The sequence below is a fragment of the Pungitius pungitius genome, chromosome 6 (genome assembly GCF_949316345.1).
Source record: "Pungitius pungitius chromosome 6, fPunPun2.1, whole genome shotgun sequence".
Lineage (NCBI taxonomy): Eukaryota > Metazoa > Chordata > Actinopteri > Perciformes > Gasterosteidae > Pungitius > Pungitius pungitius.
In genome coordinates, this window is record NC_084905.1 from 9,028,556 (window position 1) to 9,040,672 (window position 12,117).

Here is a 12,117-nt window from a genome sequence, read left to right on the forward strand (position 1 = left end):
AGTTAAGATGGAATACTGTTCTTTATAAGGAATCAAGTGAAATACTCCACACTCAAAAAACATACATCATCAGCTAAATCTCACATATACTCTGATGCATTATGAGACTGAGGCATCTTGATTGAAATGATCAGAATCTCTCAAATGTTACAGTAGTGCACATATAAAGTTTCTGTTGGAAGACCCTGGAAGGGCAAATGTTTGACAACAAGGACCTCTGCAGATTAAAAACAGAACTGCAGAAGAGAATCAGAGGAGGCTCCTAGTAAAAATACTACATATTCCTTCTTAATATCAAATCTGATACTTAAACGCGTGTATCTGTCAATACCAATCCGACACAAGTATGATAGTTTTGTGTAGGTATTGGTAAGATTAATAAACGTATGTTATGCAATAAGCAATATCTACAGCCCCAGGTGGTTATTACACTGACAGACATGGAGTCTGCACACTTGACTCTGGTAGAGTGTTTTTTATTGTCTTTTCTCCAACGTAAAGACCTCTGGTGGAAATGTGTCTACGTCAGCACGACACAGTACATTCAGCACCAAGCACCTCTGCAGTTGTAAAGAAAAATTAAACAAAAAAACTGCAGACAAAAACAATTAAAAAAAAAAAATGCATCCTTTTGATTTCACTTGAAGACTTGTCTAATTTGTGCAAAAGCCGTCCGTCCTCACAACCACCCATGGAATGATCCTAATTTCAAGTCTTAGAGTCGTCTACCACAGCCAGCTGTCCTGATGCTGGATGCAGTAACAGGACTGCTTCAGGATGGCCGACAGCTCCCCGTCGCCGTCCTCTCTCCAGGTGGGAAGCAGCCGCTCACTGTTGAGAGCCTGGAGCTTAGGCGTTCCCTCCCAAAGGACGCGGTACAGGCAAGGCCACCGGCTCTGGATCCTCAGCCTGGTCCTCCGGTCCAGTGTGATGCCGCGAATAATCTTTGTGGCACGGAGCTCGCGCAGGGCCGGCAGTTGCAGACAGGAGAAGACCAGGCCTCGGCTGGGCGACACGTCCAGGAACTCCAACGACGGGGACTCCAGGGTGTACGAGATGCCCAGGTTCCTAAGCGGCACCAGGATCTGCAAAGTCAGCGATCTTAGGTTGGGCAGGGACTTGGTCAGGGACTGCAGCATTGTTGGGGGCACCCCTTTAAACACCCAGAAGTATTTGAGCTCGAGGACCCGCAGCTGCTGGAACCGGGTGAGCAGCAATACGGACTCATCCGACCAGTCGAAGTGCAGCCGCATCTTCGAGACGCGCGGGCAGCTCTGGGTGAGTTTGGTCAGCAGTCCATGGAAACTGGTCACCTGGGGGATCAAATCAAAGCGGTGTGTAACACGAGACGTGTTGCCATGAAAACGGATGTTATATCTGTAGATACCAAGTTCGGTCTGACAAAAATAGTCACTCACATGGATGTTGGTTGTATTCTTTAGTAGCAATACTACAGTGATTTTTACTCCTTAGTTTGCACAGACTGATGCTTTTGCTTGATGAGAATAAGCGTTTTCCACCGATAATCTGTCCATGTTGTGGCTACATTTCATTTTGCTGTCTTGATCGTCCTGCTAGCATCACAACACCAGGCAGCAGCCTTCGTTTATGGCACACACTTTGACCCGTAGCTCTAAATCACAGGTGAAACTTTGACCGCGTCAATGGCTGGAGTCCAGCGATTAGTTAGGGCTGCTATGATGCTGGTGTGTCAATGACAAATGTGCTCAATCTGACCTTTGCTTTCTATGCTCTACACAGGAGACTTGTGCAGCAGGGTCAGGTATGCAGGGGTTTGGCTAAGCATTTGGGCAAATGATGATGATTATTATTATTATTATTGCTATTTACTTACTACTAATGTATACTTATCATGTAACTGATACCACCAGTAATATTACTACTAACTTAATCATCATCATAATTAAATACCGTATAACATGAAACCTTAATTTTTCTGGGATGGTTAATGTACGGTTTCCTCCTGTTAAAACCTGTGTGTTAAAAACCTGTCTAACTTTGCATTTATTGATTATTTTTCACTATGTTAATCCACCCATCAATTTTATCTTATCTTATCCAGGGACAGGTTATATTAAATAATTAATAATAACTCAAATTGAATTTAACTAAATTGTTGAATTCTTAGTTTACTAAAGATAATTTCTAGCCTATTATTCAAATTTGATTATTTTTTCATGCTAAATAATTAATTCCAAAGCAACTTATGGACTTGTCTCTGGTGATCACAAGACGATTCTTTGTGGACTAACTCAGTTATACAGATATGTTGAAGAAATTATTGATAAGTTGACAATATCGTATAAATGTGAGCCTTCATTTGGGTCAACATATCAGTTTTTAACAAGCTGAAGTGTGACTCAAAGACAGTATTGATCGTAGGACAATGGGTTCGATTGCAGTCAGACCCAGACTGTTTGTTTTCTTTATTCATTATTTAGTCTATGAAACATCACAACATCAAGTACTTTCATTCAGCAAATATTCAGCTGGGATATTTTTGCATTGTTTCCCTGATAATATGTCTGAATAATGCACTGGGTTTTAACTTTGGCCATTAATTCATTTTTTGAGAAGGACTAAGGCTGCATTTCCACAAAATAAAGCAATGCAAAATGTGCTAAAATGTCATTGATTGTGTTTGTTGGTATCAAACCCTCATCATTTCGTCAATATCAATATATTTGTGCATCTTACAATGTAATTTTTCCCTTCCTGCATGAGGATGCATGTGAACATTAGTAAAAGTTACCTGGTCCATCTTTGTAATGTAGTCCTGGTGCGAATTGGAGCCGGCATGGACCCTGAGGTCCAGCGGCTCTAGCAAAGTAAATGTCCAGTTTAGGTCCAGGTGGCTGAGGTCTCTGCACTGGACGTTGTCGAGCAGGCGGCTCAAAAGCTCGCACCACTTGTTGCAGCGATCTCCAAGGTCAAAGCTGGCCTTCAGTGTGAGCAGGCTGGCCCTCCGTGAGATGAGGTGATGGGTGTAGTGGTGAACCCAGGCCTTCCATCTCTCAAACTCGCGGTTGGAAACCAGTAGCCCCTGCTGGCCCAGGTGGAAGACCCCGCGGCGGGAATAGTCTGCCACCCGCCACAGCTTCCACGAGCGGATGAGGCGGCTCCAACTCAAGCAAACAAGGGCGCAGCTGCATTTGTCCACTTCGTTCAGGAAGGACAGGATGTGCAGCTGGCACTCAATGGGCATTAGGTTGAAAGGGAAGTGGTTGTCTGCTGCTTTCCGCCGGCTGCTCACAGGGACCAGGGGTCTCTTCCGCGGCGGCATGATGTGAGATGGTAAAATGATGTTGGTGGACATTGGTGCAAGTCAGGATCTCCACCAGGTTGTCTTGTGGCGTGGCTTTCCATAAATATCTAATTTCAGGGACTTCTATTGTGATAAAGAAAGGAAACAGAAGGAAATGTCAGATGTAGACTTTTACCTAGACTTTTACTTTTACCTACATACCTATTTTCAGGGAATTCTATTGCGATAAAGAAAGGAAACACAAGGAAATCTCAGATGTAGACTTTTACCTGAAATAACTATTAAAAGGTATGTTGGAAATTGAAGTACTGTACAGTTCGAACTGGTAACGTTAAATAAACTAAACTTGGTATCATATGGCGACAGTTCAAAGATGTAACTATACCACCACTTATGGGATGTCGCGTCTGCAGACACGGTGGGTGAAAGCTTTAGTCGCAGTCACAAAAAAATAACTTTTTGAAAAGTTGACCGGTGAGCCAGTTTCGCCAACAAGTTGGTGAAAAGTTACCTCGACAATTTCCCGTTGAACAAACAATCGCGCCCGTAATTTGGTTTTTCATCTATTGAGTTAATATGTGACCTGTCGCTATTTATGTTTGCTCTCTCTTCTCATTTAGTTGACGTTCATCTTTTGGCTGGTGTCATAAATAACGGGCTCATTTGTACACTCACATCACGTTGAACGTCATGATTCGGCGAGAGATTGTCACGTTTCTCACCGTGATTAAGACAAAGGTCGTGTGTTTACCTTTAGGTCAAGGGGGCTCTTGTCCTCCCCGGCTCGCTTAATAAAAAGCTTAGCCTCTAAAAGCTAACGTTAGCAGGCAGGAGACAAAAGAGTTTAAAATTAAAGTTGAATACACAGTTGTTCCATTTTCTTAAAACGTGCCTATATTCGAACACATACGACCCTGTAAAGCCAAATTTCCAAACCCAGAAGTTTATAAAGCTGTAAAATAGCCATATTCGTTATATTAGCGACAAAAGCTTTGTTCTGTTGTTGTTTTTGTAGTTCGGTGATTGCGTCATCAACGTGCGTCGGGCTGGCGTTTTGTACCATGGCATCGTGCGGTGGGGCGGAGGTGATGTTCGAAAGTAAAGTGTTGAAAATAACTAGAAGTAGCATTTCCTGCTCAAAATGCGTTGGAACGCTAAAAGCTGAAATTAATTTCAGAAAGTTTCTTAAAATACCTGAATGAAAAAAGCTCAAAACATTGCTGAAAGATTAAAAATAGGAAAACCTGAAATTAAGTTTAAAGAATTAGGAAAATGGGAGAAACTGATATTGATTTGAAAAAATACAGAAATAATGAAAGCTGAGTATTTAAAAAATATATTTTTGTAGTAATATAAGTAGTAGTACTAGTTAGAAAGAGCAGAATGTTAGTTATTCAAACTAAATTTACTTGGTAAATGGATTTGTACTTGTACAGCGCTTTTCTGGAATCAGGAATCAGGAATCGTTCATTGCCATAATATGTCAGACATACAGCAGCTGTTGGTGTACAGGGGGAAGAGCAGAGGGGAAAGAACGCAGCCTTGGGGGGAACTGGTGCTGATGGTCCAAGAGGCTGAGACATGTTTCCCCAGCTTGACGTGCTGCTTCCTGTCGGACAGGAAGTCAGTGATCCACTTGCAGGTGGAGTCGGGCACGTGCAGCTGGGAGAGTTTGTCCTGCAGCAGAGACAGGATGATGGTGTTGAAGGCAGAGCTGAAGTCCACAAACAGGATCCTGGCGTAGGTTCCTGGGGAGTCCAGATGCTGGAGGACGAAGTGGTGGTCTTCTTACCACTCAAAGCACTTTAACACTACTTGACATCATTCACCCATTCATACAGAACCTACCATACACAGTGGCACCTGCCCATCAGTAACTAACATTCACACATTGTAGTCACAGCTAGAGGAGCAATGCTGGGATTAAGTGTCTTTCCTTAGAACACATTGATTCTTTATGCCATCAGTGTGGCAACGTATGAAGAAATACATAAAAGAACATATAATGTCCACCCTGAACCAAAACGTTTGCTTGCCACTGACAAGATATACATCTTTATTACAACTATACAAATCAGCTAAAATCCTATAAGCTTGGTTGGCCGAGTGTGTAGCATAGCCGCTTTGTGGCACAATGTTATTTTGAGCGACACGGTTCGTATCCCGGTTGTGGCGGACTTTTAATAAATGTTCTTTTATGTATTTCTTCATACGTGGCAGTGACGTAGTGCTCACTTATACAATCATAATCGCTGCAATGGATATTGGATGCATTTTTGAACATTTTCAGCACAATATGTTTGCAAATGTGTGACGACTCAAGTGACGGAGGCAGACAACACCTGCCTGCCGGGGAAAAACAAACACGCACCCGTAACCAAACCAGTAGTTCAAAAACCAGTAGGCATCCCTTTATGTAAGATTCTGCGCTACTTGCAGGTCGCTGTGTTGTGCCAGACCCTCAATAAAGTTTACCCATGGTCATGAAGACTCATTTAACGTTACGTGGACTTTGAATGCCGCTTAATACCCAACTGAGATCGGCTTGTGCCGCTCAGAAAAAGGATCCTTCCACCGACCACTTTCCGCACTCGGCGCTACTGCGGTTATTCCTGCAGGTCCTGTCGGGTTTATGCGTCTGCACGCTCCGTTAAAGCCGCTGCCCCCCCACTCCCCCCCCCACTACGATACAGCGGCTCATGTGCCTCTTCAAGCGCGTTCCTGGATTCAAAACTCCGCCAATCACTCCTAACAGCTTGTCGAAGGATCTCAGCATCATTAAATCAATTCAAAACTAGAAGAACAGGCGTATTGTGAGCGGCTGTACGCTCTCGTCTAACTTCCGCTTAGTTCATGTCCAATACAGTCTGTTAATGTACAAATGTCAGCTGTCTATTACAGAATCTTACAGACACAAACCACACTGATGGCATGAAGAAGAGTTAAAGCCCCGTTATTATTGGACATGGCTACAATCCGAAGCCGAAGGTGTTTTGGGTGCTCGCTCCTTTAGCTTGACGCACGCTCCTGATCATGAATCTAGAATCGATTGCTCTTCCTTAGTGTCCCGGATGTTGGTGTCTCAAGGTTGACATTTTTTGGGTTGAATATTGTAACCGTCATTTCTTTTGCGGCTGAATATTTCAACAGTTTTTTTTTTTAGGTTGAATTTTTTTGCTGTGTTTTAATGTTGATAAACATTCACGTACATAATTTCAATGCATAAATATTCAGTGCTAGAAATTCAATCACCTTTTTATTTCAACCCCTGATGGCACAGATTTACTTCCATAGACGGGCGCGCTCCCCACTCACCCACAGTCGCCCTAAGCTAAGAAAACTAAGAAGTTATTAATTGATGGGCCTCATCAAACATTACAGTTTATTTTGAAATGATGGTGATAATCAAAAGCTTTTTCTTAGTGCTGAAATAAATCTACCAGAACGAGAGAAGTTGTTTGGCTGAATTCTTCCAGACGTCCCCATCCAGGCTTCCAATTTTTGAACACATGCCTCTCTTTTTAAATTATCTAACAATTTTGGTGACCCCGACATGATTGGCTGACCTGGATTAAGATCGAGGGGGCGTCTGTTTTCCGGACCAGGCAGAAGGCCGGCGGCGTGGTTCAGCGTTGACAACAAAGGAGCGCGCTACAGAAAGGGTGAGCAGACGACCCCTTTTGTTCTAAAGGAATAAAATGTGATTGGCCTGGAAATTGTTCCAGGGCATTATCCTAATCACCTTAAAGCCAGAGGCCTCAGTCCAACACAGCTCGATACCCTCATGATGTCCATCCACCACAAGCACCATACACACTATAATAGATGCCATAGTGGTGCCCAGATCCGATGGCTGATGGTAACCTGTTTACAGAACCCAAGGTTACTCTGACGATCAATGGAAGACATTACAGATGTATGCTGGACTCTGGTGCTATTCCACAGTGAACATGCCATCTGCCACCATCAAGGAATGCTGTGCCGGATTTTCGGGCCAATCATGTGAAACCACACACTGACCATGGAAACACAGCTCATGGTAGTTCCCTATCAGGGAACTCGAGCTGCGTAAAGACGCTGTGGGAACGCCCCTGCGTGACCGCGTCATGAAGCACGTGTGAAAATTAACCAATGGCGAGCTGGTACGTCATAGTGGGGACGCCGGACCAGGGCGCTATAAAGGGACCCGAAGGGCAGGACCATTCATTTCTGTGCCTTCATCTAGTGCGTGTGAAGTTTTCCACTTAGATAGAAATGGCTGAGCGGTTTGTCTTATGTGTTCCCCCGTGCACCCGATCCCATCACCACATTGTTGTAGACTGTGGACATGAATGGGGATTTAGAAAAACAAAGTTTAAAGTCCTTCATTAAAACATACTTGTGTTTGGTGTCAGCTTGGTCTGTTTTAAGATGGAGGGCAGAAACTAGTCTCATGTTTACTTTTTGCAATATTTGCGTTCATCCCTGACCTACTTGTGATTGTTCAACAAAGTCATCTAACTAATATTTGTTTCAGCTGAGACTTTGCTTTGACTGACTCTGCCTCAGAGAGATTGAGGTGTGACCAGCGGCTCTATTACCTGCACTTAATTAGTGCTGGATTTTGTCTTTAAATGTCTTGGTAGTCGGTCGACTTCCTTCTATAAGGGTGTGCTCGTTCTCACATGACAGACCTTTACAGAGATTTACAAAGAAGGGTTAATACAATATTAACTTTGTAAATGTGTTAGGATTGTAACTCACTGCACGAGGAGTTGACTTGTTTCAGAGCTTCAGTTGACATGACTCAAGACGTCCAAGGAAAGGAGGGAATGACTTAATATTGGTGTTATGATTATATTACCATTTATTATCTGAGGATTTGTGGATTAAACAATATATTTACGGGTAACAATGTTGTTAGTTAGTACAGAATCATATTCAACAGCCTGATGAGGTTGTGTGTGTTCCCTGTGAGATGTTTGTTTTAATAATAACACTGTGCTTCATTGATGACAATAAGAAGCTGATGGAGATGCAGTTGGAAACTCGATCCAAATTAAAATAAAATACGTCTGGTCTTACGTGCCTACTGGTTTTTGAACCTACTGGTTTGCCTGCGCGTGCGTGTTTATTTTCCGCCGACAGCGGCAGATGTTGTCTGCCTCCGTCACCTGATTCGTCACACATTCGCAAACATATTGTTGAAAATGTTCAAAATGCCTCACATCTCCATTGCCGTGATTCCGATTGTATAAGTGAGCACTACATCACTTTCACGTATGAGGAAATACATAAAAGAATATATATTTATTTAAAAGGTCGCCACAATCTGGATTCAAACCGTGTCGAGCAAAACAACAGTACGTCATAAGACGGCGGCGCTACGTCGTCTGTCAACCGAGCTCCCAAGTTGTCCTGCTAATTTGTAGACTTGTCATACAATTGTACATCGGCAGTGGCAAGAAAACATTTTGGTTTAGGTTGAACAAAGACAACTGGTTTTTGGTGGCGTGGCGTTGAACACTTCATACATATTTATCGGTGCTTTTTCGCGATGCTTGATAGTTATTTACACGTTACATCCACATATAAAAAAAGTGCTTTACAGACGTGAAATCTTAAAATACAGTGGGGATTAAGCAAACACGTTCATTAGCAACATCGGTATGAAGGGAGAATTCCAAAGTTTGTGCGACCTCTGCTCAGTAGAAATATATTTCCAAAAGATATAGAAAAAAAGAACACCGATGAACCCTCGCAAAGTGAACGAGTTTTTTTTGTCATATTGTTGTGTTCAAATAATGAGGAAACATCAGACGGACGGGAGACATCTTCGGGTGAACAGTTAAAATCAAAGTATTTAATAAATGAAAGGGTGTTGTGCTAAAAAGGACATCTCAGCTGAGGAGCCGCTGGTCTCCGCAACCAACAGGCCACAGGACAGTCTCACGACCATCCCTAGACCGTCTGTTGTTCACAACCAGCGAACTCGAGAACAATGGCTGTGTACAAGTATTTATACCGATCAGTAAAGGTGTGAAAGTCTGTGACCACACCCCTTGGGAGTGGTCTCCTGGTGAGTTCTATGTAGCTTGGCTTTTGAAGTTCAGTTGTGGTGTTATCAAGTATTACATGAATGCATTTCGGTAGATCACATTACATTGCAATCATATACAATCATAACTGTACATTGATATTATTCTATTGATTACAGTTTCAAAATTACACTGGTTTGACAACATTCCCATAACTTTATCGAATACATTACCCCAGAATCGTGGTTGTGTTTTGTTGTAAACTAAATGCATTTTATCTATAGTTAATTTATTTACCTGGTCGTCAATTTATTTTTTAATATCTTACAATATACATTTAGATGTTATTGGGAGAGTAATCATACTTGAGCAATGTGCTAGAAAACCTGACAGGATGTAGAGCGTGTGGGACTGAAGAAAGATGGGCATGAAGACTGGGTAACATTAAACTGACAGTTCTGTAATCTTTCAAATATATTACTCATCAATGCTTCTCAGATCCAGTGTACAACATCTGAACACCAAAACATCTGCTGCACCATTCATCTCTTACCTGTTGTCAAAAAAGACAATCCAATCAAAAAGGCTGCTAATGAACTTGAGATAACCCCCATTGGTCTTATATTTGTTGGAACTGAAAGGGTCTAAATCAGGGGTCTCAAACTCAAATGACCTGGGAGCCGCTGGGGGCAGTATCTGGGTCAGGGTGAGACTTTGCTAAAAAAATCCAAACTTCTCAAATGTCAATGGGTTCTTCTGAACATGAATAGAATATTGAAGATCATGAACGGTTCTGTAGATTGGGAGGGGTAATGCGTTCCCATCAGATTTGGTCCCCACACCCCAGTCACAGGCAGACACAGCTGTAGCGGCTGCTTCAATGTTCAAAGCACGGGGATCTAAACCCGGGATGAGCTGTGGATGTGCGCTCTGACGCGCTCCGGTGCACAGTGGAGAGCCGAACGAGGGAGAGGACTATATGAGGCAGCGACATTGTGTGACCACAGGGTTCAAATGCTGCTGGCCACTGTCGGGGCTTTCGCTGCCTTCAGTCACATTAGCACATTTTCTATACATTTGTGTGCTTACTTTGTGCCGGTGTGTTGTAGCTCAATGACGTGTTGTTAACTGCCGCGGTTTAGAATAACCCGTCTTTGTAAAGAAGCTCCAAAACCTCACATCGCAGCGTGTGCGTAAAGGAGCCGCGGTGTTCTTGAATTTGCCTTCAATTTAACATTGTGAGTGTGTGTGTGTGTGTGTGTTCCGTTTGTTTGCGCTGCTGGACACTGAAGTCGCCTTTGCTCAAGATGCCACTTTATTAATCACTGACACAAAGACTGATACCATCACTGCAGTTTAGCCTAAATAAGTCCCACTGCATTGTAAGTGCATGTGTGTTGTTGGCGCACATTTAAGTTGTTTTGTACTCGTGTTTTCCGGCGTGCTGTTTGTGTCAAACTAAAAATAACTTACTTTCAAACTTCTTAACTTAACGTCGGATATGTCAATCCATTTAATTATATAACAAAAAAACAAAACAATTCGGTTCACAATCCGCCGTGCCTCAAGTTATCTGCCTCGCTGTGCGCCACACCTGCACTAATTAGCCCTGGTGTTAAATAGGCTGGTGGCAGAAACAGCGCCACCCCATTGTGGTATTCAGAATGGCTCCAACATGTGTGCTGATTTAAGTGTCATTTCATGTGCGTTCCCGGACATGTGCTCGTCGTACCTGCGCTGTCATAAGTAGCTACTTAACGATCCGGCACCTTGTGATTTACAAACGAAGCACTGGATACATCATGACCTGCGCGAAAGAGGGCAGAAAACTTTGAATTTTACCCTCCTGCTTTCCGCACATCCAAAGCCATTCATTTCTCTCTCTCTCAATCACGCACACACATGACCCCGCGCCCCATGTCACTCACATGCATGCCGCATTCACTGGGCAGGCACACGGTAGGAAACCAGAACATCATAACATTGTCCCACACAGCAGCTAACAGCGGGATTGCTACAATATAAAACTGGCGCGCACTAACAATAAACTTTCATGTTAAGGTGGGGGCCACAAAATATCGCCCCGAAGGCCGCAGTTGGCCCACCGAACGCCAGTTTGAGACCTCTGTTCTCTACAGGAGCGTTGTGCTGTGATCGATAGCTTCTATCTCGCGCCTCTATTTGACCAATCCTGCTCAAGAATGAGGTTCGGCCCGCCTGAGCTCATTTACATACGGACCCAGATATACAGGCATAAATAAATACAGAAATGTAGAAATTAATACATGTAGAAATACAGAAATGTAAAAATGAATAAATGTAGAAATCAACTCATTTATTTATGTTCTGTTCAGGTGTAAAGTTATATTAACACATAATGGATGTATTCTTTTATTGAAGCATTTATTTATACGTGTATTTACGCATTTATTTATACATTTATTTATTCATTTATACTTAATGTCGTAGAAACGCTCCTTTAACTCGGGACACCGGTCCATATAGCTCCCTCGACCGAGGGACCGGTACCTGAACTCGTGGCACCGCTTGAGATACCTCTCTCGATACCTCTCTTGGTGATGAGTAAACACACGAGGCAGTCGCCGTAAACTCAAGGCAGTTGCCGCAACTCACCGCAACCTGCACCAGGAAGTGCCTCAGCGAGTTGCCACTGCCACGATTTGCGCTAGACCTTGCTCCAAAGAGGAAGAGAAGGCCGGGGCCTCTGCACGGCACGCTTCAACTGCTTCATATTCTACTCTGTGACTCGATGTGAGAGAGAACATTTGAATAGCACCGTTGTCGATAGAAAAC

At 43.1% G+C, this 12,117-nt stretch overlaps 1 protein-coding gene across 5 annotated transcripts in view; it reads right to left on the reverse strand.

The window, feature by feature from the left end:
* Window positions 1–12,117, reverse strand: part of si:dkey-12e7.1 (uncharacterized protein LOC557553 homolog) — a 13,262-nt gene continuing 1,145 nt past the window's right edge. Inside the window, exons 1-4 of one of the 5 annotated variants that reach the window (XM_062563136.1) lie at window positions 4,038–4,596; window positions 3,488–3,503; window positions 2,774–3,393; window positions 1–1,313 (exon numbers count right to left, since the gene is read on the reverse strand). In XM_062563136.1, coding sequence (XP_062419120.1) covers window positions 726–1,313; window positions 2,774–3,337 — 1,152 coding nt within the window. In that variant the 5' untranslated portion in view covers window positions 3,338–3,393; window positions 3,488–3,503; window positions 4,038–4,596 and the 3' untranslated portion in view covers window positions 1–725. Of the gene's footprint in view, window positions 1,314–2,773; window positions 3,410–3,487; window positions 3,504–3,961; window positions 4,597–12,117 lie in introns of those variants that run through there. The other 4 variants (XM_062563137.1, XM_037452668.2, XM_037452666.2 and 1 more) reach the window with 4 other exon arrangements.